Source organism: Candida jiufengensis (assembly GCF_024610255.1).
Source record: "Candida jiufengensis strain CBS 10846 chromosome Unknown scaffold2, whole genome shotgun sequence".
NCBI classification, from domain to species: Eukaryota; Fungi; Ascomycota; class Pichiomycetes; order Serinales; family Debaryomycetaceae; genus Lodderomyces; species Lodderomyces jiufengensis.
In genome coordinates, this window is record NW_026261561.1 from 834611 (window position 1) to 860545 (window position 25935).

Sequence of the window (25935 nt, forward strand, 5' to 3'; positions counted from 1 at the left end):
CTATTTCTCATGAAATCATGCATGTCAAAATTAAAAAAAAAAAGATAATAACATTAAATTAAAACTTTGATTTTTTTCCAATTTTTTTATTTTATTATTATTATTTTACATATTCTATTAAATAATTCAAACTAATTAATTAATTTAATTTAAGCTTTAATAGCATATTTTCTTTGTGGATTTGAAATTCTTGCTTTTCTTGCTTTATCAGTTTCTTGTGAAGCTTCAAATTTAGTTAATTTTCTTCTTATTGCTCTTGTTTTTTTAGCTCTTAAATCTTTTGGTTGATATTTTTTACCTTGATAAAATTGTTTAACATTTTCTCTTTGATTTAAATTTATAATAGTTAAAACTCTTGCAATATTTTTTCTAACTACATGAATTTTTGGTAAACTTGGTCTTTGTAATTTTTGAACTTTTAAATTAGCTAATTCTTTTTTTAATTCAACTAATTGTAATTCTAATTGATCTTTTGATTTTGTTCTTAATTCGTAAGTTTTGACAGCGACCTAATATTTATGTTAGTATTTACTGTTTTCGTTGACTAGTGCATATTGTAAGGAGTTTATTTTGAAACTATTACTGTGTGTTTAATTTCTGATCGGTTGTTGATAGGACTTGTGAAATTGATGAGTATTGAAGGTAAGTAATGATGAATATTATAAAAGCTGACTTTCTTTTGACTTGATAGAAAGTAATTTGGTCATCATAAAAATAAGTTTCTGTTAATAACAATATCGACATGACTATTACTCTTCATTGAAATGTAAAAATTCTTTTTAGTATATTCCTTAAAATTGATGATGACCTTATTTTCATTATTTAATCTTCATTATCTTTCCATGTTGTCTATATTTCGTCTCTTGTTTTCTCTTGGCTTCTCTTAGTTTGGTAATCGATAAACTCCCTACGTATGACTCCATATGCTAGTTATTGAAACATACCATTGTGTATGTATATTTGATTTAATGAACTTGTTCGTTAAGATAGATCTAACTTAATTTGAAAATTTTAAAAATTGTTTTTGTTAGTAGAAAATTATTATGTGCGACTTTCATTACATAGTTAATTTTTTTTCTCACTACTATAAAAATTTGTAGCCCTACTTGATTGTATCTGCACGTGATTGATTTTTTTGCAATAAGATTTTGATAATGATCCAACTTTTGTGGGGCAAGAGGTAATCAATAGAGCGTTTGTTTATGAGTATGAAACCTTTAATTTTGGGGCTAAGTGCCCAGTAGAAATCCATTGTAATTTGGTCATTCCGGAGACTCTCATATTAGAAGTTAATAATGCACTATTATGTATGGAAATAAGATCAATTTCTATTTAGTATTGATGGACCAAATTAATAATGTAATAAAGTAGTATAGTTTTGCCTTATAAGCAAATTATATCTTTGTCTTATTGACAATCTCAAGATCACGAAAAAATGGGGTCGAGCAATCGAGTTTGTCGAGCAAAAACCAAAAATTTAAACGAGGCTGAGAAGCAACAAATATGATTCTACGAGAGAAAAACGAAAAAGAGAACGAACAGTCCAAATTTACTACAAGATGGAAATGTAAAATTGTTTAAAATGATATGTAATAGAACAAAGTTAAAAATTTAAATTAATTGAATTGCTGTTTTATTATTTTTGAATTATTTTAGTTTGATCTGCCTTCTTTTAAAACTAAAACCTCTTATTTTACTTTACCTAAATTAATACTCATGATGAATTTTTTAAATTAGTTGATAACCATTCTAAACCTTCATATAAACCATCACCAGTAGTAGCACAAGTAGCTTGAATATACCAAGGTCTTTGTCTAATTGAGTGTAAACCTAATTTTTCAGTTATTTCAGCAGCATTCATAGCATTTGGTAAATCTTGTTTATTAGCAAAAACTAATAATAATGCATCTCTTAATTCATCTTCATTTAACATTTGTTGTAATTCTTCTCTTGCTTCAGCAATACGATCTCTATCATTTGAATCTACAACAAAAATAATACCTTGAGTATTTTGGAAATAATAACGCCATAATGGTCTAATTTTATCTTGTCCACCAACATCCCAAACTGTAAATGAAATATTTTTATATTCAACAGTTTCAACATTAAAACCAATAGTTGGAATAGTTGTAACAATTTCTCCTAATTTTAATTTATATAATATAGTAGTTTTACCTGCAGCATCTAAACCAACCATTAAAATTCTCATTTCTTTGTTACCAAAAAGATTGGCAAATAATTTTGAAAATGATAAACCCATATTTAGTGTATATTAATTAATTTTTAAAAAAGTTTATGAATGAGTGTAAATAAAAATGTATTGATGAATTAAATATTTATAATAATTGATTGATTACTTTGTTTAATTGATTGATCTTGTTTAAAAAAATTGTCCTAGTATTAAGGAATTTTTTTATTGATTTTGTTTGTTGAAAATTTGGAATTTAAAAATGCAAAATAGAAAAATTAATCAGTTAAATTTCTTGTATTACGTTGACGCGACTTGACAAATATTTGAACAATTAATTAACTTATGAAATATCGATTGATAAGATTGATTAAATTGATTAATGTAAGATTAAAAATTTGATTAATTTGAGTACTTAAGTGTAAAAATATGTATAAATAATTTATATTTTATTTTTTGATTCAAACTCTGATCTAATTTTAAATTCTGAAATTATTTTTTTTACTTTTATTAATCTAAAATCAATGATTTTTCTTCTTCGTTGATTTGATATAAAAAACTGAATAATATGTTTTTCTATCAATTGATTATAAGTATTATAATGTATTACTTCACCGATTAAATTTGATCTATGATCTTGTGATTATTAAATAGGAGAAAATAACAACAAATCAATTTTAATTTTTTTTCTTTGATTGATCTATCAAAAATTCGTTGACTGATTTGGTAGCACTAAATATAATTTATAAATATAATTTATTAGATCACACAATTTTATTATTATTAATAATAGTAGTATAAAATTTAATACTCACACGCTAATTAATTTATTTATTCTATCGTAAATTTAAGTATTGATAAATTAATTATTCAAGAGCTACTAATCTACAAGTTGTTTTTGTTGTTTTAAGTCTAAGTAATTTATCAAAATAGCCCAATTAAATAAATAGTTATTGAAATTAAATTATAATGATAATAGTAGTAAAAGTCATCAATATTTAAAATTATTATCATCATTATCAATGCAATAGGAAATAAAAGTATAAAACATGCAATTTTATCATTAATATAATTTGTTTTTAATATGTTATTATCATCAACAACTCATCAAAGACCATCTTATTGTATTTACAATATTGGTATTCTTATTCTTCCTCTATTTACCAACATTTTTTTTACAATTTGAATATTTCTTTAATGCCCGAATGAATACAGCATAATTTACATCTATATTTTCTGGTTCCCAATAAATTTCTGATAATCTTATATGCCAAGGAGGATAATCTTCTAGATTTAAACTTGGTGAAAAACAAATTAATAAATCTGGTTCTGGACCTACTAATTCTATTAATTCTTCATCAATTAAATCAATTGTTATATCATTTACTGATAATTCTTTATTTTGTGCTAATTCACTCATTGTTTTGGTTAATTCAACTAATGTTGGTTTACCATCAACTCTACTAATCAAATCAATTTCTAAGTCAACATTTGTAATACCACCTCCATTAATTTGATTTGCACCACTATTGCCATCAACGGCTACAGCTGTTGCAACATTTGAATTTGATAACATTTCATCACTATATAAAATTAAATTTTTATGAGGAATTTTAATTGAAAAAGTTGGAATTGATTCTGATCCAAAATATGAAATTAAATTTTTGGTTATAAATTTACTTAAATCAATTAATGAATCACTACTTTGATTTAATGCACCAGTATATTCATAAATTATTAATTTTGAAATTCCTGAACTTAAACTCCATGCACTTAATTCACTTATTTGATTAATTAATCCATCTTTACCACCATTTTCATCATCAGCATCTTTTAAATCTAATATACATGAGATTGATTTTGGAATTTTATCTAATTTATTAACATCATCTCTTATAACTTGTGGTGATTTATTATGATAATAAATTAATGTTAGATATTTTAAATAACTTTTTCTATAAATATATAAAAAATTTTTATAAATTGCAATTGTAAAAAATAAATTCATTAAAATAAAATGAATAATGTTATAATAAATCATACTAATAAGTGATAATGAAGTTTGTGAAGTAGTTGCTATTATTGATGGTATAACATTATAAGTAAATAATCTATGAGTTAATTGAATGAAAATTGTAAAAATATTAATATTTCTATTTGTATGAGGTGGTGATATTTGTTTAACATCTTCAATGGTTTTATTTCTTTGTCTTACTTCTGATGTGATATCTTTTAGTTTAACCTCTCCATTATTATTTATTCTAACATCTTCTGTAATCTTGGGTGATTGCATTATAGTTGATTAATCATAAGAAAGTAAGTGAATTTAAAAAATTTTGGTTGTAAAAAAAAAAAAAATTAGTTTGTAATTTTAAATAAATTAAATCTAATAATAATTTAATTAATATTTATCAACTATTAATATATACTAATAGTAAATAATAAGTTTACAACCATAAAAGTTATTATATTCAACTTGATGATAACTTTGAATCTTTTAATTTAGTAATTACAACTGACAAATTTCTCACAGAAAAGATTGATGTTAAAATTCATAAATGTTAATTTATTTGCCAGGCTGTCTTATAATTTTTACTTCTAGGTGGTCAGATTTCACTTGATACAAGACTGCTTTTAAAAAATGTTTCCATATTTTTTTATAATAGTTCATTGAGATTACTAGAATTTACAAAATAAAATCTTAAACAAGCTTTAAAGTGGCTATAAAAGCAATTAAAGTATCTCTGATACTAGACTAACGAAAAGAATTTTTTTTTTGCAACCAAATTTTTAAACTTTCCCCTCAATTTTTTCCACGATAAATCTATTTTCCTATTCTCGTAAATTTGAACAATATGATTTTCATGAATGAGTTTTGAGCAAGACGAATTTAAAATCAAGTGATAAAAAGTCATTAGTTTAAATGGACTTATAGAAGAGACTTCTTAATTTATTTTTCTATTACATCTTCATTTAACAGAAGCTAATTCCATAAGATATATCAGATCACTTAATATAGACTGATGTATTTATTTACATGAAATTTGCAATCTTTTGTTCAGAGAATGCTTTGTTTCTAAACAAGTAATACATTCAATAAACCTCTCGAACGAAAATAATTAATCAAATTTGACATATTTTAATTATATTTGACTTCAATTATTTGAACTATCATTAATTATAATAATTTCTTGTCTAAAACTTTTATAATAATTTATTATTAATATTTGTAATTTAATAATATGGAGAGGAATGAATCTTAATAAAAATTAAAACACAATAAATAAAAAAATTAAATACGATAGAAAAAAAATTTAATAAAAGAGAGATCAACAAAATTTTTGTATAATTTACCCCAGATAGTTAATCATTTATACACTTAATCTTAGAGATTCAAATTAACAACGTCTTTTCAGTCAAAACTATATCAAAACCTATTTAAATAAGATATTTACTACTACTTATTATAAACATCTTGTATCCAATATTTATTCGGAGAAATATTTGTTCATTCATTCAAAACAAGAATACATTTACAACCACTTCTTTCAATTTTCAAAACTCATGTATTCAACCATATAACCATAGAGAAACTAAATTGCCAAAATGAAGCTATGGTCATATATAGATCAGCTATTGTATGATAATACAATAGAAGAAGAATATTACAGAAAAATGCGACAGAAGAGTTCATCAAATTCAGCTTTAATTGTTGGTTTAGTTGCAGCAGTTGGTGGTTTTATGTATGGATATGATACAGGATTAATAAATGATTTATTAGAAATGAAATTTGTTTATACAAATTTTCCAAGTAATGGAATAGGATTTTCAACTCATGAAAGAGCTATCATTGTTGCTTCATTATCTCTAGGTACATTATGCGGAGCTTTAATTGCACCATTAATTTCAGATAATTATGGTAGAAAATTTTCAATTATAATAAGTGCTGGTATCATTTTTAATATTGGAAATATATTACAAATTAGTTCTACTGAAATAGCTTTACTTTCTGTTGGTAGATTTGTATCTGGTATAGCTGTTGGTATACTATCAGCTATTGTTCCTTTATATCAAGCAGAGGCATCACCCAAATGGGTAAGAGGTTCTATTGTTTTTACTTATCAATGGGCTATAACTTGGGGGTTATTAATAGCAAGTGCAATATGCCAAGGAACTAGAAGAATGACAAATTCCGGTTCTTATAGAATACCTGTTGGAGTACAGTTTTTATGGGCTTTAATTTTAACAACTGGTATGTTGTTTTTGCCCGAATCTCCTCGTTATTATGTACAAAAAGATAATTTACAAAAAGCATTAGAAGCACTTTGTAAACTACGACGTTTACCAGCTGATGATGATGATTTGATTGAAGAATTAGTTGAAATAAAAGCTAATTATGATTATGAAAGATCCTTTGGTAAAACAACTATTTTAGATTGTTTTAGAAGTGGTGGTGGTAGACATAAACAAGGTTTAAGAATGTTGACGGGTGTTGGAGTACAATTTTTTCAACAATGTTCAGGTGTTAATTTTATTTTCTATTACGGAGTTAATTTTTTCAGTTCAACTGGGGTTCTGAATTACTACATAATGTCACTAATTACTTATGTTGTAAATGTTGTTTTTACTATACCTGGTATAATTCTAATTGATACCGTTGGTAGAAGACCATTGTTATTTTGGGGAGGTATTGGTATGGCAGTTTCTAACTTCATAATTGCAATTGCTGGTGTAAGTATTCAACAACAACATGTGAATGCTATTTTATGTGTTTCATTTTCATGTGTATTTATATTATTTTTTGCAAGTACTTGGGGTGGTTGTACTTGGGCATTATGTTCAGATATTTACGGTATATCTATTAGACAAAAAGCTGTTTCTTTAACAGCTGCAACAAACTGGTTTGTTAACTTGATTTTTGCATATATTACTCCATATTTGATTGATACAGGCTCACATACCGCAGCTATTGGAAGTAAAATATTTTTCATATGGGGTAGTTTGAATGCAGTAGGGACAATATTTGTATACTTTACGGTATATGAAACAAAAGGGTTAAAATTGGAAGAAGTTGATTATATGTACGCCCATTGTAATAATGCAAGAATTTCAAATAAATTTAAATCAACTAAAATACATTATGATCAATTAGATGAAAATTATAACCCAATAAGTCCATTACCCCCAGCATCAACTACATCAAATGATTTATCACCAAATGAAAAAGATCATGAGGAAGAAGATTTAGCAGATCATTCTAATGATCAAATGATGGAAGAAAATAAAAATATAACAATTGTTCCATATAATAATATAATTTCACCATCTGTGCTGGGTTCACTGAATGACTCCAACTTAACATCAACAGCACCTAAATTAAGAAAACAATCAATAATATCTTCCATTAACTCATCGAAATCTACAACTCATCAATCACAAGTATCAAATGATTATCAACTTTACCTAGAAAGTTTACAAAAAGAGTATTCACAACATTATAGCAATTCAGCAAATATGATCAAAAAAATTTCAACTAGTCAAAGTAAAAAATCTCAACTAAATAATAGTAATAGACAAACTAGTATTACTTCCCAACCACCAAATTTGGAACTGGCTTTCCCAATTAATCATCAACCACTGAATCAAGAACAATTCAATTCTCACTTTCCAAGTCACAACATCATACCTACGAATAATGAATCAACGAATTTAAATGATTTACAAAATTTACAAACCACAATTATTGCAATTCCTTATTTCGATCAACCACCACCTGATTCAGATACTAGTTCTGGAGAGGAAGAAGAAACTTAGATCAAGGACAATTCTGCAATATCATTGCAATCCAACAACAACAAAAAATAAAGCTAGCTAGCACCTTATATATCACTAGCCTTAAATTTAGATTATGTAACAAAATTTCAATTCTTCCTTTCAACCATTTATAATAAATAATAAATACTTTATTTTGTTCAATTTGATCCTCTTTAGCCCTTTTTTCATGCTATTTATTAAGTCCTTTATAAGTTTAGTAAATTTAATTGTGTTTTAAAAAAATGCGTTTTTGTGGAGAAACATGGAATTCTACTCAAATCACATTTTTAAAATTATAATTCGCCACTAATAAATCATTCATTGACACCAATTCCACTCAATCGCTGACTAACTACTCGAAATGGATACAGAAAACAATGATTATCCAATCCAAAATGCAATCAAAGAAGGCAAAATAAATCTAGCAAAACAATTAATAACAGAAAACCCAAAACATTTATATCAAAAAGATTCAGATGAAAGAACTCCATTACATTGGGCAGTTTCTGCAAATAATATAGATTTAGTAAAATTTATAATTTCATGTTCTCCAGACACCAACATTGATGAATACGTAGATTTAAGTGGTTGGTCTCCATTACATATCGCTTCATCTATTGGAAATATTGAAATTTTAAATTTATTTATGCATATGAATAATCCACCAGATATAAATTCTAAAACTGATTTAGGTACAACTCCATTACATTTAGCAATTTCCAAAAATCATTTAAATTACGTCAGAACATTAATTAATGAATTTAATGCAAATTGTAAAACAAAAGATAAAAAAGGTTATACACCATTAATAAGAGCATCATCAATTGGATCTATTCCTATAATACAAGAATTACTTCAAAAAAAAGTACCAGTAAATGCAAAAGATAATGATGGATGGACAAGTTTACATCATGCATTAGCTGAAGGTCATGGTGATGTTGCTGTTTATTTGGTTGAAAAAGGAGGTGCTGATCCAAATATTTTAAATAATGAAGATTTAAAACCTATTCAAGTTAGTGTTGATGAAAAAGTTGGAAGATATTTTAAAGATCATATTGATGCTAAAATTAGAGAAATTGAATAAATTTAAATATATATGAGTATTTATAAACTCTGAAGTTGAAGATGATTTTTGATAATGTTTGATTTCAATCTCTCTTAATTGAATTAGTCTCTCTAAACTTTTTACATTGAATCTACTATATCTTGAAACACCTAAATTATATTTATCGGACTTCAAATTTAAATGTCCGAAATCTGGGGTCAAACAATAAGGAATCTTTTTAGTAAATGAGTTAAATTGTGACTGACATAAGGCTACAACAACTGCCAAGTCGAATTAATTACAACATTATATTCTAAGTGTTTTAAACTACGTCATATATATCGATAAAAAATGAAAAATTCCTTACTCACGGCTGAAAAATTTTGTGTGAGGTTTTTTTCCTCTATATATCTTATATGTAATATTTCATAATTTTAAAATTTTATACAAAACTTTAATTTCGGATATAAAATTTTGTGTGTGTCTATAGTTCTACAATGTTCCTAATTGACTAGTAGTCGTATTATTTTCAGAGTGTTTGTATTCACTGGAAGTTCTTATTATTAGCCGTGCATTTGATTTTCTAGATACACATGAGAATACAAAAGCCAGTTTATGACACTAAAATTGTATAGTTGCCAATACTAAATGATTGTATAGTTACCAATACTAAATGATTCCACATATACCTTAATTGGACCATATGGATGTTCATCTCATAGTGAGAATGAATTAAACTTGAAGTAACAACAATATAGCTCAGTTAAATCGAATGAAAGGGATGAACTGTGAAAAAAAGCAACTATTAAAGAAGATTTTTAGACATATTCATCGTAGCAAATGATGAAAATTCTCGAATCTCGGTAATTAAATCTTGAGAAAAATAATAAAAAAATTATGACATAATTGAAAAATAAAAAATGTCAACTTCAGGAACACTCAAGAAAAAAAATATCAAATACTGTAAAGGTTGACTATTGTGATTGCTCCTAAGCATGATGTTTGCTAATAAAAACTCAATTAATTACAAATTTTTCATATTGGATGAGCCTTTATTAATATTGCTGATTCTATAAGATTAAGTTTTTTTAGTAGTGTCGAAAACTTTTGTCTTCTTCATCAATTGACAAAAAAGAAAAGAAAAAAAAAAAAAAAAAAAAAAATTTAAAATAGAATTAAGATTTTTCGAGGAAAAATAAAGATTTATTAAATAATAAATTAGTAAAGAGATTGATATTGAATGGCATCAAAAATTTAAAACTCTTATGAAGATAATCTTAATGTGGTATGTGAGAATTTCAGGTCTACACGAGATTTAATTGATACTATCTAAAATGTACTATTTTAGTTAAAAATTTAATTCATTTTTTTCCATATTCGTAAAATTTCTATATACTATTATTAAATAAACCTAAATAGTTAATAATTATTACTAAATTAGATATAATCAAAACATAATGTACTATATAATTAAACTATTTGTCATATCTTACACAAAGTATATTATTCCATACAATAAAATATATAAAATGGTTTACATGAATTGTTCTATTATTTATTTCGATAAATTATGTACATCATTAACGATATAGTAATCAAGAAAGAGATAAGTAATGTCAAAAACTAATAAAATTCATTGATTAAATTATTACATCAAATAAATTAGAAAAGTTTCCAAACCGTTATATTTACTTAAATTGTAATTAATGACAACAAAAAATATAAAATCAATTTCTTTAATAAATGGTTTCAGCCGGTTAAATTTTTTATTAATTTATCAATATAAAGCATATTGTTCAAAAATTTTGGTCTATAGAATTTTAAAAATTTTAAAAATTAATTTGAGTGAATTTGTAAAGAGATGGGTGTGGAATTTTACTCCTGCCGTTCTATAAACTGACCATTCTTTAATGATTCAAGAAGTAAGATGATTCAATCATCAATACTTAGAATTGTAACCGAATATTCCAATTATTAAATGACATATTATAATTAAGCAAACTATTAAGAAAATAATTTAAATTCGAATGATCATTATATTAAATATTAATTTAATAATTCTCTCTCTCTAATTTTAATTGAAAAAAAAAAAAAAAAAAAAGATTAAATTACGTAAACATTTGTACTAGTAATTACTAAGCAGCGATACAAAATATTACATAATCCCATACAATTATTATTAAACTTTCCGTTTTAGAAATCATCCAAAACAAATTAAAAATTTAAATTTATTAACACAATAATAATTAAATATTATCAAACTAAAATATTATTAATAAAGTAGCAATTTAAAATCCCTTAATTAAAAAAATCATTAATATTATCTTGTTTAATAATTCATATATATTTAAACTAATAACCAATCTTAAATTTCATATTCTAAATTTTTTTATTTTCTTCTTTTACTTACTTTTTTATTTAGTTCAATTATCAATCTTCTTCTATCTTAAAAAGAAAAAAAAAAACAGAGATTTTCAATTTTCAGATTTCATATCTTTAATTTATAACTCAAAACTCAATTGATATTTCAAAACTTTAGGAATTAATATATTTTTTTCATAGTATTTAATACCTACCACAACTCATAAAAAGTTCAATTTTTTACTAATTCGATTAATTAAAAACCCAACAACAACAACAACTACAAATAATATAATAATAAAATGTTAGCTATCGGAGACGTCATCTTAAGAGCTTTTAACTTCATTTTCTTAGCCATTGCTTTAGGTTTAACTGGTTCATTAGCAGCCACAACTTATACTCAACATAATCCACAAATTAACTTCGGTGTATTTGCTGCTGCATTTGGTATTTTAACTTCATCATTATATGGTATCTTTGCATTTTTCATTAGTGCATTTGCATGGCCAGTTATTTTATTTGTTTTTGATTTCTTAAATTTTGTTTTCACTTTTGCTGCTGCAACTGCAATTGCTGCTGGTATTAGAGTTCATTCATGTTCTAATCAAGATTACTTAGATGATAATAATATTACTCAAGGTTCAAGTGGTAGATGTAGAAAAGCTCAAGCTTCAGTTGCATTTTTATATTTTTCAACCTTTATTTTCATTGCTAGTGGTATTTTCAGTTTAATTGGATTATTTAAAGGTGGATTATTTGGTTCATCATCAAGATCAACTCCAAGAACTGGTGTTCCATCTATGTCACAAGTATAAATTTGAAAATTTTTTTAGTTAAATATCATCAAATCAAAAAGAGCTATAATAGCTTCTGAAATTTTACAAATGACATATTCATAATACCAATACTCGAACTTAATTAAAAAATCATCAACACCACTCAAATCAATTCACACTTCAAAAACGTAACCTAATATAAAATTATCATAAGAGAACAAAAGAAAGAATAAAAAGAAAGAAGAGAAAATTTAATGTTTAACATTATCTAATATACCCTCAATTCATATTTTTAATTCATGAGACCTAATAATGATATAATAACATACAATTTTTAATATATCCTTTAATTTTTTTTATTTTTCAAAAAAATCTATTTGTTTGTTTTATATTATTTATATAATTTTATAATTTAATTTTTTCTAATTCATATAAACGTAATTTTATTTTTCAAATAACTTTCAATATTATAAGTAATCTTATTTGGAAATCTTCGCAAGATCTAGAGTATATGTCTAATTGTTGATACTGAATTTACTCTACAATCAACTATCGTATTCAGATTGAGAGATGGCGCCAAGATTAGAGTTGAAAAGATAAGGATGTTTCGGAGCTAAATTTATTAATAAATTATTTTTTTAACTCTTAAAATTTTTTTTATTGTATTTTGCAACCAAATTTTAATAAAAAAAATGGTTTATCAACTTTTTTTCACAATCTGCGATCTAGATAAAATGACTGCCAAATCTGGGTTTTAAAATTTAAAATCTAGATAGATCTCTTTTTTAATCTTGAATCTAAATATTTGAGTCTCTGCATTTCCAATCTAAGCTGAGGACTTCATCGATAAGAGTTCAGATCTCATTTTTCTACAATAAATTTAATCTCAAATCAAAGCCAAGTATATGTATATGCAATTACAACTAAATACTTTTATAAAATATACTATTTACGTTGTTTTCTTTGTTTTTTCTCTCTTTCATATTGATTCTTTTCACTACCTTCAGTATTTTGAATAGTGTTTACAATATTAGCCATCTTTTTATGATATTCATCATACATTTTAGTTTTTTCAGAAATTTGTTCTCTTGCAATAAATTTATTTTCAAATCTAATATCTTTAAGGGCAGATTTACGTTCTTTTTTAAGTTGTTGTTTTAATTTACTTAATTCTTGTTTATCTTTATTTAATTCATATGATTTTTTATCTGGATTGAAATTTTCTTCAAATTTTGGTGCATATGTTGCTATTGAAATTTGTTTATGTGATTGTAATTTTAATGGTTTTCTTTGTTGTTGTGCTGATGTTAATAATTTATGGAATTTTGTTAAGTGGGTGGTTGTTGGTATTGATGTGTATTTTATTAAGTGTTTTTGTAATGTTATAAATGATTTTAAAATTTCTATTATTGATGAATTATCTCTCCATGTGTTTATACATTTTTCCATTATGTAACATAATTTGATAAGCAAATTTGAAGCTAGTTTAGTTGATGATTGTTTTGAAGTTGAAAACAATTCTTGTATTGATATTATTGGTTCTTTATTCTCTTCTACGTTAAATTTAGTAGATTTTGACAAATTTAATGAATTATTGAAATTTGAATTTGATATTAATAAATCATCTTGATTAATCGATTTAGGTTCAGGACATAATTTTAAAAATGAAGTTTCCAAAAAATTTAAAATTTCAGGATCAAATCTTTTAGAAAATCTTTGATACTTTAATAAAACATCAATTATAAAAACACCTTGACCTAATTTTTCAATCCTGTCTGAATGATAAATTAAATGACTTAATATTTGATTCATTATTATTATTGAAGGAGTAACAATTAAATGATAATGATCAGAAGTTGAAAATAAATAAGCAACTATAACAAAAAATATTAAATCACTTGGTTTTAAATCATTTATTCTAGTAGAAATTTCCAGTATGTATAATCTCATTGATTCAACCAATTGTTCATTATATGATGATGATAAGTTTTTTAAGATTTTTAAAAATGGTTCAAAATTTATAAAATTATTTGATAAGTATAAAATATATTCAAATAATATGGATACAAATTTTTGCATTTTTTCTTTATTTCCTTGAGCTAAATTTGGTTTATATGTCTCACATAATATTTTGATATAATTTGGTTGTTGTAATGGTTGAATTGTTGACATTTTTTCTATAAATTCTTCAATTGTTGTTGGCATAATAACTGCTGGAGTTTTTAAAGTTTTAGGTCTTCCTCCTGAGCTTCCTCCATTCCCATCTTCCTCATTTTCTTCCTCTTCATCTCCAATATCTTCTCCATCATCTTTTATAGTAAACCCATTTTCTTCATTTTCACTATCATCACCACCCCAAAATCCATCATCATCATCTAAATCATCACCTTCTGCTTCTCTATCATCAACAAATCCTTCCATTCTTTTCAATCTATCTTGTTCTAATTTTTTCATTTTTTCATCATGTTCCTTTTGTAATTCTTCATCGGTTTTGGTTCGATCTGCAGGGACCGCTCTTCTATCAAAATTTAATTCTCTTACTTTATTATCATAATCAAGTTCTTTTTCTGATTTATTTGAAAATTGTTGTTTTGGTAATGTGGTTTGAACTTGTCTCAAATCATCCATTATATCTCCAAAATCTTCATCTAATTCATCTATTTGATCTTGTTGTTTTGCAAATGATTGTTGTCTTTGTTGTTTATAAAATTTTGATTTAGCTATAATTTCTTTCATTACTTCATTTTTAGATTTTTTTCTTGGTGGTTCTGAATCTATATTTTGTGGTAATTGATCTTCATCAACATATTTTATAGTCTCTTCATCATCCAATGATAAAGCTTGTCCAGAATGTGTTAATTGAAAACCACCATTATCTTGCTCATCTTCATCAAAATCTGAATTATCATCATCACTTTCTAATGAATACATTCCCCTCTTTTTACCTCCTGCATTTTGTCTTTCTCTTGTGAATCTAGCCAACATTTTTTCTTCTTGAGATAAATGAGAATTATTTTCACCAAATCTTTTATCTAATATCCCACCAGTTTTACCTTTACGATTTTTTTCCATATCATATTGCATCTTGATTTGTTTTTGCATTGCTCCATTTTTGGCTGCATATTCATTATGTTGTTTCGATCCAATTTTGACCATACCTTGCTTTGTCGCTATTGATATGTCATGTTTAGTTCTATTTATTCTTTGATCAAATTTATTAAAATTATTTCTGATTTCTTGTAAGTTCTGTTGTTGTAAATCCCTATTTGTTTCATTTCTTCTTGATGTTTTTCCTTTAGTTGATTTTTTGTTGTTGGTATTTGTTTGACCTATTAATCCTTTTTCTTTCAAAGCAGCTTTTAGCTGTTTTAATTGGGACCCTGCCATAATTTACTAGTTATTTAATAGGTTGGTTGTATGTAAATCTGGTTGTAAATATATTTTTTCAAATAATTAACTAAGAGATGAGAAATAATATATTTTGTGTAATAAAAAGATTTGTTAATAAATTTACTAACATATTAAAAATGATGTTCAGAGCATTACGTACGATATTTGATTACCTTTTCTATTAGAATAGCCAAAAGCTAGCCCGATTCTATATTGAAAAAGAAAAATATTTTACAGTCCTAATCTGCATAACTTTTACTCAATTGAAGATATTAATTTGTAGATTATTCAAAGAGTCCAAAACAGCGCGCGAAAACAATTTGAAACATAATTTTTATTTTATTTATCAAATTCTATTAACATTTTGTTTTTATATACCATTTTTTTAATTTTTAACCATCATATTATCAACTCTATAAGATACATCAAATTTACCACCAATAACTTCATAAAATTGTAATTTTTTATTATCACTATTGGAGTTTGTTTCATCATTGAAATGTTCGTCAAATTCTTTAATATTATTTAATATGAAAGAATCATGAGTTATACCTTGTTTACCACCAAATACATCTAATAGTTTAGACCATTTCCAATTACCACATATATCATTGTATGGTCTAGTTGCTCCATTTATTTTTCTTTCAATGGTATAACCATCATTATTTAATAAATAAATTTTTGGTTGAATATTTAAAATAGAACTGTATCTCATGAAACTTCCTAATTCTTGAATAGTCATTTGTGATCCTCCATCACCTTGTACTAAATGAATTCTTTGTTTTGTACCTAAATCATTCAATGCTACTGTTGCTCCAAAAGTTGCTGGTAATGCATAACCAATTGATCCATAATTCATACCAGTTATTAATTTAACATTTTTTGGAAAACTTATATCTGATAAACCAAAAGCAAATGACATTGTATCAACTATGAAAATATCATCTTCTTGTAAAGTTTTAGTGAAGTGGTCGTTTAAGTAAGATTGTGGGATATATGGCAATTTCAATTCGTTTGAAGATACTTGTTTTGGTTGGTATTTATAATGATCTATATTTGTTGGTAATTTGATTTTAGAAATGTCCAATTTTGAATTTAAATTTTGTAAAAATTCACCAATAGTAAATAATCTTTCACCATCTGCTTGTTTTACACGAGTAATGAAATTATTAATTTGAATATAATCAGGATGAATAATACATTTATTTTTAGCAGTATCAAAATTTACTGAATGACTACCGGTATTCATTTCACCATCCCAATAACCTAACGCTAATACAAAATCAGAATTTTCAAATAAATTTTTAGTTTTTTGATCTGATGATGCATTACCACCATAAACTCCAACATAGTTTGATTTAGTTTCATCAACATTTCTTGAATAACTTGAAGTAAATAATTTGACTGAGTTTGGTAAATTGTTTAAAAATTCATTTAATTCATTTGTTGCTCCAAATCTTGTGGTTAATGCGTCTGAATAAATTGATGGGTTTGAAGACTCATATAATTTGTTTAAAATAAGATCTGAAATTTCATTCATTAAACTTATTGATTGTTCAGAACCTTGATATTTGGATTTTACATTAAATGGTATATCATATAATTTATTTGAATCAACTAATAAATCTGGTACATCACAAGGTACAAATAAATAACCAGGTCTTCTTTCTTGAATAATAGTTTTCAAAACTTTATCAATTTTAATTAAATTTGAGTCTAAGTCATAATCTAAAGTTTCTTGAACGCAAGAAATATCAGTGACCATTTTTTTATAAACATTATGATCTGGACGTTCAAATGCATTTTTTTTGGGTACTAAATGATGGGTATTTATGATTTCATTTGATTCTGATTCCTTGATTTGTTGTTTTATTGAAGTTGTACCAACTATATGTAAAACTGGTCCATATTCCGAAAAAGCATTACTTATACCATTAATAGCTGATAATTCACCAACACCAAAAGTTGAAATAAATACACTTAATCCATCAATTACTTTTGAATAACCATCAGCTGCATAAGCTCCATTTAATTCATTACATGTATTTATTAATTTAAAACCTTTTGAAGCTAAAGATGGTGAATAACTAGTTTCTAATAAATTTAAATTAAAATCTCCTGGTATTTCAAATATACTTTTTAATTTGGGATTTGCTTGTAATATACGATGAAATAAATATTCACCAATTGGAATTTCTGATGATGGGATATCAATTGGAGTATTTGGTTGTAAAATAGGATTGGTGGTTGTTAATATTGGTGAAGTTGATTTAGAATTTATAGGAGTTGGAGGTTCGGAAGTTTTTAATTGAATTGGTGCCATTGTAAGTGTTAATTTAATTGAGTTTGAGTTGAGATAGTCAAGATGGTAAAATTACCAATTTTGATGGTGAATTCTTGTCATATTTATATTATATTCCATAACTGAGGCACTCTTTATAAAAGAATTAAATTTAATTACATATATGTTTATAATTTGATAAGTTTCTAATAGTTAAGGTAAAGTTTTCTATTGAATTTTGTATAGAAAATTCTATTGTCTCGGTTATCGATGGTTGGATTATAAATTGAGTACAACACGGTAATAAATATCATTAGTAATTATTTTTTAACTTAATATTCTTACATCAAGTAAACATTTCTCCCCTCTATTATAACGAATGGTACGAATGACCCACCGTTATAAGGTCTTAGAAAAAATAATAACTCTTTAATCAAACGCAATCGGTAAATCAAGGGTTTTTGTCTGTCTCTGGTTAGATTTCATGACAAATACCAAGAGAATATTTCTACCATACAGATAATTGGCTCCAAAGATTACATTTGAGTTAGTTGCAAGCAGTCCAGTTCACCTTTTTGACTTTCTTGTGGTTGCCAATTTACTCCTATTAAATTTGTCTTCCTATTAGGACTTATGGGGTAAATTTACTACCGATTTTTCTTTTTTTTTTTCTTTTTTCTCACTTTTGATTTAAGGGGTTTTTTAAATTTCGGAGTATTTTTATTTTGGTTTGGAAAATTTTGAAACACCAATAACCGAATCTGCGTGTAGAATTCAAATTTGCGGCTTTATTAAAAATAATATTGGAAGTGAAGGATTTGACATGTCATTGGGTTATCGACGGTATATAAGTTCCAGTAGATATTTGGGAATATGATCGTTGACGTTTAGTTAAGTTATAGTATTTATTTGGAAAGTAAATTTGCTTATAACAAAATTATTAGCCATCCGAACTGGGATCAAGAATTGATATCAGACTTATCTTGATTACTAATTTTCTTTGTTGATTAGAACCACAGTTTTTAAAGTCTGAAAGGTAGATTATATAACATTAGTTGTTGGTTGAGTTTTAATAGTAAGTTGAAGAAATATTGCACTTACTTTGATATTTGCTCCAACGAACTTTAAGAGAATTAAGGAGAGCTAGGAATGAACTAAAACCAGACCTTCATGATGCTCAATCCATTCAATAATCCATTCAATATTTTGAGCGATTATTTCCAATTCTAACCTGTGATTTTTTATGGAAAACATTTGATCTATTATTAAAACGAACGTTGTAGTAAAGTCGTAATTAATTACTACGACTTACTCGATATTATATATAGATATAAAAAAAGTAGTTTATTTTAGATAGTAATAATTCAAGGATTACCTAAGAATAATCTCTTCACAAAGTCCTAGTAATAGTTCAAACGTCTAATTTTTTGACTGAATCTTAAAGTCAAACCCATGTAGTTGTTTTTTTTACGAAAACTTTGACTCCAAAATTTATTCTTTCAATACTTTTTTTTCAATACTTTATATGTTTATGTAATGTCCATCTAGCTTGCTAAATATAAAGAAATAAACTAAAAGAGAAAGAAAAGTTAGATATATAATTCCTTTCTTTTTTCATAGCTCTTTATAACCAAAACCCATTTATAATATATTTTGTGTTTGTTCTGTTGTTGTTCTGTTTTCGTAATGGATTCTTATCATTACGTGCTTGTATGCATTATTTTAAGTACCATTTTTTTAAATTCTTCGTAAGATAAAAAGTTTTCGAGTGAAATCAATTATATCTATTCAATTTTAGTCAATCGCAATTTATGAGCGTCTATTGAGGTCCAACCAAATCAAGATAATTGAGACAAATTTTATATCCGCACATTTACGAGAACAATATAACGGAGTTCAATAGTGAAACATAATTTAGCCTGTCGTCTCCCGTGAAATTGAAAGCACTGTATACCAGCAAAGTTCTGTTCTAAAATATGTACTTTCATCGTAGTAAGCAAAGCCAAATTGTGAGAGAGCAAATAAGTTTTGATGATCAGTAAAACCTAGCTTCAACTAATTTTGAGTCTCACAACGTCTTGTAAATTATCAATTACTGCATAATAAAAATCTTTAAGGAGTTCAATTTTACATCAGCATGATCAGGATAGGAAAAAAAATTACTTTCAAAATCATTCTCGTCTTATTGATAGTGTAAACTGTCTTCGTTCAAGGTAGACCAAAATTTGGAAAATTATATTTTCATTTATCAATTATTTTTTTAACAAACTCTTTATTGTTGTTGTTAGTTTTGTGTATCAAAAGATTATTAGAGCTGAGGCAAATTAAAACTTTAAAAGTTTAATTATTATACAAAACTAAAATAAATAGATTTTATTAATAACATTTTTAGTTTATTTCGAACAAATCTAGGAGTTTAGGTTTTAGAAGAGATCAGTCTCTGTTTGTACATAAATCTGAATTAAATTACGTAATTAGAACTTATTAAACTCCGATCTTGTTCCGTGGAATCTTAATATTATTAATTGCTACAACTTGTAATGTTTTTGTATTTCTTTTCTGGAATATGTCCCGCCTTAGTGAGTGCAACACAATCAAAAACTTTTTTGTTTTGTGTAATTGATGCAATCAATATAGGATTTTGTGGGATTCAATAACTCGATCTTCTTAGTTTAACATGTTTCACCAATTGTTAATCACGTTATTAATCAGCAGTTTATAAGTACCAATAATCAATCAATTACCAATTACAGTATTCATTGGTCATCACGAAATTTGTGATTTTGCACCCAATACTCGATTCTACATAAAATAAAAACATCATTGATATTGCTATAAACATCAATTATTCGTGAGGTAGAATGTATTAAAATCCTGCTAAAGTGGCAGAAAATTAAATATATTTATTTATAATGTTGTTATTGATATTTTAATCATTATTGCATCTAATTCAAAAAAATAAAATAACATCAATAGCGACAACAAAATCAAATACTTTAGATGAAACTTACATTTAAGCTTTAAAGTTTTGTCATTTAAAAATCAAAATAGATTGACGCTGTCATAAATTCAACTGATTTAATAGATAAAATTATAAAGTTATTTGATGTGAAAGTTATTTGAAAGTGAAAAATAACTACATTAACTTATAATAATTTCTGTAAAACTTTTACGAATAAGATTAAACTTAACTATTATAAACATCATATTATAATCTTTACTATAATAAAAATACTTAATATTAATATAATATTTGATACATTTAATTAAAAACGTTAAAGTTATGAACCTCTCCTTAGGTAGGTTATTTACTATTAATAAATAAAAAAAAAATTTATTATTAGAATTTATAGAAAAATAATAAAGAAAAAAAAAAAATAATTAAATAAGAATTTTATTTTACTATTTTAATATTAATTACAAAAATTATAATACATTAATAAATTTTTTACCACTTCATTTCATTTTATATTAATAACTTTTTATCATCTTATACTTTTCATTATAGTTATCATTTTTATTAATCATATTAAAATTAGAACTCATTAAAGGATTAGACTTAGAGAAAATTTTAATTTATTAATTTCCTGCTTAATTTATTCGTTCTTTTACGAGATCTACTTATATTTATTTAATTTACTCATTATTATTATTACATTCATTTCATCATATCGTATTATACTCAAAAATCAAAGTTTTAATACATTTTATATAATTCAGTTCTAACTAATTAATAATTTTGACATCGTATTTATTATTTAAAAAGAGACATATTGGAAATTATTTTTTTGACAAAATCTGCAAGTCAAAGTAAGGTACTAGAGATCTTTACTTTATAATAAATTTCTTGTAAAATAATAATTTCAAGAGATCTTACAATAATTTTAATATTCATTACTTTCAGTTCAACATTTGAAAATATAATCCCTGTTTTAATTAACTTAGGTTCAAAATATTCAAAAATTTTTAATAATCCTTAAATATAGCACAACAAAATTTCAAATCTCCTCGAAGAATATAGTTTTATTTTCATTTACTTAATCAATCACCTACAATAAAAATTACATAATTCCAAACTGATTTCATTTATCAAATAAAAAATCACAAGACCCAATAGCTTAACTGTTCGTTGGTAATATCATCAATACAATCATCCTGCATTAATTATATAGTATATTTATTATGAAGAGGTTAAAAATTGGAATTAGACCTCAACTAATAGTGCTAGTATGTTTTGCTTCGCTATTATCATTATTAATTTTGGGGTTAGTTACGGGTATATATTTTAGTGATAATTTAAAAAGTCTACGGAGTGAGAGATTATCAGTTATTTCAGAATTAAAATCTGTACAAGTTGCACAAGCAATGGGATTTATAGGATTAACAATAGCCTCATTATCAACAGTTGATACAGTTATTAGACCTTTAGAAGCTGCCCAGAGTGGTAATTCATCATCTCACATATATGATGAAGTACAAGACTTATTCGATCAATATATGTCAACAGATATTTTTGTGTCTGCTAGATTATATGATAAAGATTTAAATATAGTAACAAGTTCAAAAAATGAACCAGTTCAATTATCAGATGAAGTTAAATCAAAATTATACCCAATACCTGATGGTGGTCCTATGACGAGAATTGTTAATCATTATGTTAGTAACGGTCAATATTATTATAGTGGACCATTATCAAATGAAACTGTAAATCAACATACAACAGACTTTTATATGGGAGTTACTACAACTATAGAGGCAAGTAGTAATGATACAATAGTGGGCTATTTTTCAGTTATTGCATCTGCCGAAACTTTATTTAAAGCTTTAAATGTTTCAACTAATGACTATTGGACCCTAGCTGTAACTCCTGTATTTGATCACAATTCTACTGATTATGACGATAGTATGCCTTATAGTTCAATAAAAGGTTTTGAAGCTGTCTTCCCTAATAGAGGTGGAATAATTCAAGCAGGTGAATATTATCCTATAGGCTCATCATCTTTAATAGGGCCCGCATTCAAATCAAATAATACAACTGGTGTAACAACAAATGTTAGATCTGTGACTAATGTTCGACTTGCAACAAGTTATTATAGAGTAAGATTTAATAATTGGATGTGGCTAATTTTAACTACTCAAACATCAAAGACATTTAATGCTCCAGTTACCAAATTAAAAAAAATTATAATCGGAGTTGTTTTTGGAGTTGGAGTATTCATGTGTGTTTTAACATTATTTTTAGCAATATGGTTTATACGACCTATTACAAGATTGAAAAATGCAACAGAATCAATAACTCAATATAAAAAGGAAATGGTTATACTGGAACAAAGAGAGAAAAGTGGAGCTTATGATTCTGATACAGGGGGCAGTAAAAGAAATAGTGTTCATACTACATCTACAAATGGGTCTGGATCAATTCATTCATCAGGTATCAGATTACCAACAAGAATTCCAAGATCGAAAGCTTTATTTAAAGATGAATTAACGGAATTATCTGAAGCTTTCAATATTATGACCGAAGAGTTGGAAAAGCAATATAACCACTTAGAAGATAGAGTTAGATTAAGAACTAAAGAATTAGAAGCTTCCAAAATTGAAGCAGAAGCTGCAAATGAAGCTAAGACTGTTTTTATTGCAAATATCTCACATGAATTACGAACACCACTAAATGGTATATTGGGAATGGCTTCAATTGCAATGGAAGAAGAAGATCAAACAAGAATGAAAGATTCATTAAAATTGATTTATAGATCTGGTGAATTATTATTACACATTTTAACTGAATTATTAACATATTCCAAAAACACCCTTAATAGATCAAAATTAGAAAAATCAAATTTTCAAATCTTGGAAATTGTATATCAAATTCATTCAATCTTTAATAAACTAGCATTAGATCAAAGAGTTAATTTTAAAATACTGGTAAAGCCAAATTTCTTTAGAAAATTAATTTTACATGGTGATTCAAATAGAATTATTCAAATTATAATGAATTTAGTTTCGAATTCCTTAAAATTTACACCAGTTGATGGATCAGTTGATGTTAATTTCAAGTTGGTGGGTGAATATGATTATGAACAATCTGAAATCTGTGATTTTGAGAAAGTTTGCGTTTTCGATGGTGGTCCAACTGCTAGACCAGTACCACCAAGGTATAATACAAATCTATCATTGAAAAGAAGATTTAGTAGAGCTCTGCAACAAATGGCAGTAGATCCTCAAAATGAAGTACAACAACAAAGAAGCTTATATACAGCTGATGATAACATGAGTCTTGTGACTTTATCTACACAACAGTATGAAAAGGTTGTATTTGATCAACAATTTAAATTTAAAGAACATGATAATTCTTTACCTCCATCACCAAGAACTTCATTTGATGATTCATCAGACACCAAAAATTTGTCATCATCAAGTGACGATGACGGGAAAGCGTCTGGCTATAATGAAAAGATACAAACAAATGATGAGATTCATTCAGAATTAAGTAATTATATCTTACCTCAAGCAAATGCTTTCAAATCGTACCCAACAATGAACAAAAAAGAAGAATCTGAAGGGGATAAATCTTTTAAAATTAAAAACATGTACAAACCAAAAACTTGGGTTGTTCAAATAGAAGTCAAGGATTCAGGATCAGGTATCGAACCTTCATTACAAGAAAAAGTATTTGAACCATTTGTTCAAGGTGATCAAACACTAAGTAGATCATATGGTGGTACAGGTTTAGGATTAAGTATATGTAGACAATTGGCAAAAATGATGAAAGGTACATTAACTTTAAAATCAGCAATTGGTGAAGGTTCAACTTTTACATTAACTTTACCATTACCACAAACTGGAGAAATGATGATGTCATCAAAAGATTTAGAAGAATTTTGTGATGATGAATTTAATCCATCAGCTAAAATAAATAGAAAAGTCGCTTTTAATGATGAAGTAGAAACTGTTGGAACAAAACCAAGTAAAGCATCAGAATCAAAAAGTGTTGAAAGTGGTGTTTATCCTAAAAGCTCAACTGGTACGGCTAGACATTCAACCGATAATAATTATGAAAATGATGAATTAAATGAAATTGGAGAAAAAATGCCAATCGCACTAACAACAGTCACTACCACCCCAACAACAACAACAAAAATAACAAATACTCCAACAGCTACAACAACTGAAGTTACAACATTAACTAAAGCAGTTACAACTTCTCCAAATAATAGTTTAACCTCACAACAAAAACAAATTGAAATTCAAGCGCAACCACAACTTATAAAGCAAAATTCAGAAATCAAAATGCAAATACAAAACAAAGAACCAATAAAAAAATCATCATCATTATCATCATCATCAACAACAACCACAATTTCATCGTCTCAATTATGCGATGAATTAAAAAATATCAAAATATTAGTAGCAGAAGATAATCAAGTAAATCAAGAAGTTATTAAACGAATGCTAAGATTAGAAGGTTTTACAAATTTAACAATGGCAGCAAATGGTAAAGAAGCAGTAGAAATTATAGAAAAAAATTCAACTTATGATTTAATTTTTATGGATATTCAAATGCCAATTATGGATGGTATTACAGCTGTTAAATATATTAGATCAAATTTAAATTTTATAAATCCAATTATTGCATTAACAGCTTTTGCTGATGAAAGTAATGTAAAAGAATGTTATAATTGTGGTATGAATGGATTTTTAGCAAAACCTATTAGAAGAAATTTCTTGAAGAAAATTTTTATTGAATTTGGACCTATTTTACTTGAACATTTAAAAGCAAAAGAACAATCAGGAGGGACTTAAGACTACGCAGTTGTATTACATTCATTAATTGCGTCAATTGATGCATCACACAACACTTTCATTCAATAAATTCATATCGAGAGACAGACAATTGTATAAACTAAGCAAATTTATAACGACACAACATTAAATTTTTTTACATTAAACACATATTTTTTCATTTCATCAAATTTTGTATTATTTTTACATACAACAATTTTTATTTTCATTTTTAAACTTGGGTAATGTTTTATTATTTATTTAGGATGTTAAAATTAATTAATAGACGTTTTTTTTT

General features: G+C 25.8%; 9 protein-coding genes across 9 annotated transcripts; 4 read left to right on the top strand and 5 right to left on the bottom strand. All coding sequences in view use genetic code 12, as the record gives it.

Annotated features, from left to right (window-relative positions):
* Positions 1 to 149: 149 nt before the first annotated feature.
* On the bottom strand, positions 150 to 947 carry RPL35 (60S ribosomal protein uL29; the record flags this gene model as incomplete). Its single annotated transcript, XM_051764007.1, has 2 exons — positions 150 to 509; positions 945 to 947. 2 exons carry the CDS (start codon positions 945 to 947, stop codon positions 150 to 152), a joined length of 363 nt encoding a protein of 120 aa, XP_051619480.1.
* Positions 948 to 1714: 767 nt separating this feature from the next.
* ARF2 (Arf family GTPase) lies at positions 1715 to 2260 on the bottom strand (the record flags this gene model as incomplete). Its single annotated transcript, XM_051764008.1, has 1 exon — positions 1715 to 2260. One exon carries the CDS (start codon positions 2258 to 2260, stop codon positions 1715 to 1717), a length of 546 nt encoding a protein of 181 aa, XP_051619481.1.
* Positions 2261 to 3344: 1084 nt separating this feature from the next.
* KGF54_003422 (ditrans,polycis-polyprenyl diphosphate synthase) lies at positions 3345 to 4481 on the bottom strand (the record flags this gene model as incomplete). Its single annotated transcript, XM_051764009.1, has 1 exon — positions 3345 to 4481. The coding sequence occupies one exon, from the start codon at positions 4479 to 4481 to the stop codon at positions 3345 to 3347; it is 1137 nt and encodes a 378-aa protein (XP_051619482.1).
* Positions 4482 to 5863: 1382 nt separating this feature from the next.
* On the top strand, positions 5864 to 8002 carry HGT4 (glucose sensor; the record flags this gene model as incomplete). The annotated part of the gene is made up of 1 exon (XM_051764010.1): positions 5864 to 8002. The coding sequence occupies one exon, from the start codon at positions 5864 to 5866 to the stop codon at positions 8000 to 8002; it is 2139 nt and encodes a 712-aa protein (XP_051619483.1).
* Positions 8003 to 8363: 361 nt separating this feature from the next.
* On the top strand, positions 8364 to 9086 carry KGF54_003424 (uncharacterized protein; the record flags this gene model as incomplete). Its single annotated transcript, XM_051764011.1, has 1 exon — positions 8364 to 9086. One exon carries the CDS (start codon positions 8364 to 8366, stop codon positions 9084 to 9086), a length of 723 nt encoding a protein of 240 aa, XP_051619484.1.
* A 2624-nt stretch (positions 9087 to 11710) lies between these two features.
* Positions 11711 to 12223, top strand: NCE102 (Nce102p; the record flags this gene model as incomplete). Its single annotated transcript, XM_051764012.1, has 1 exon — positions 11711 to 12223. The coding sequence occupies one exon, from the start codon at positions 11711 to 11713 to the stop codon at positions 12221 to 12223; it is 513 nt and encodes a 170-aa protein (XP_051619485.1).
* A 906-nt stretch (positions 12224 to 13129) lies between these two features.
* NOP14 (snoRNA-binding rRNA-processing protein) lies at positions 13130 to 15571 on the bottom strand (the record flags this gene model as incomplete). The annotated part of the gene is made up of 1 exon (XM_051764013.1): positions 13130 to 15571. One exon carries the CDS (start codon positions 15569 to 15571, stop codon positions 13130 to 13132), a length of 2442 nt encoding a protein of 813 aa, XP_051619486.1.
* Positions 15572 to 15959: 388 nt separating this feature from the next.
* Positions 15960 to 17897, bottom strand: ARO10 (phenylpyruvate decarboxylase; the record flags this gene model as incomplete). The annotated part of the gene is made up of 1 exon (XM_051764014.1): positions 15960 to 17897. The coding sequence occupies one exon, from the start codon at positions 17895 to 17897 to the stop codon at positions 15960 to 15962; it is 1938 nt and encodes a 645-aa protein (XP_051619487.1).
* Positions 17898 to 22037: 4140 nt separating this feature from the next.
* KGF54_003428 (uncharacterized protein) lies at positions 22038 to 25658 on the top strand (the record flags this gene model as incomplete). The annotated part of the gene is made up of 1 exon (XM_051764015.1): positions 22038 to 25658. One exon carries the CDS (start codon positions 22038 to 22040, stop codon positions 25656 to 25658), a length of 3621 nt encoding a protein of 1206 aa, XP_051619488.1.
* Between the last annotated feature and the right edge of the window lie 277 nt (positions 25659 to 25935).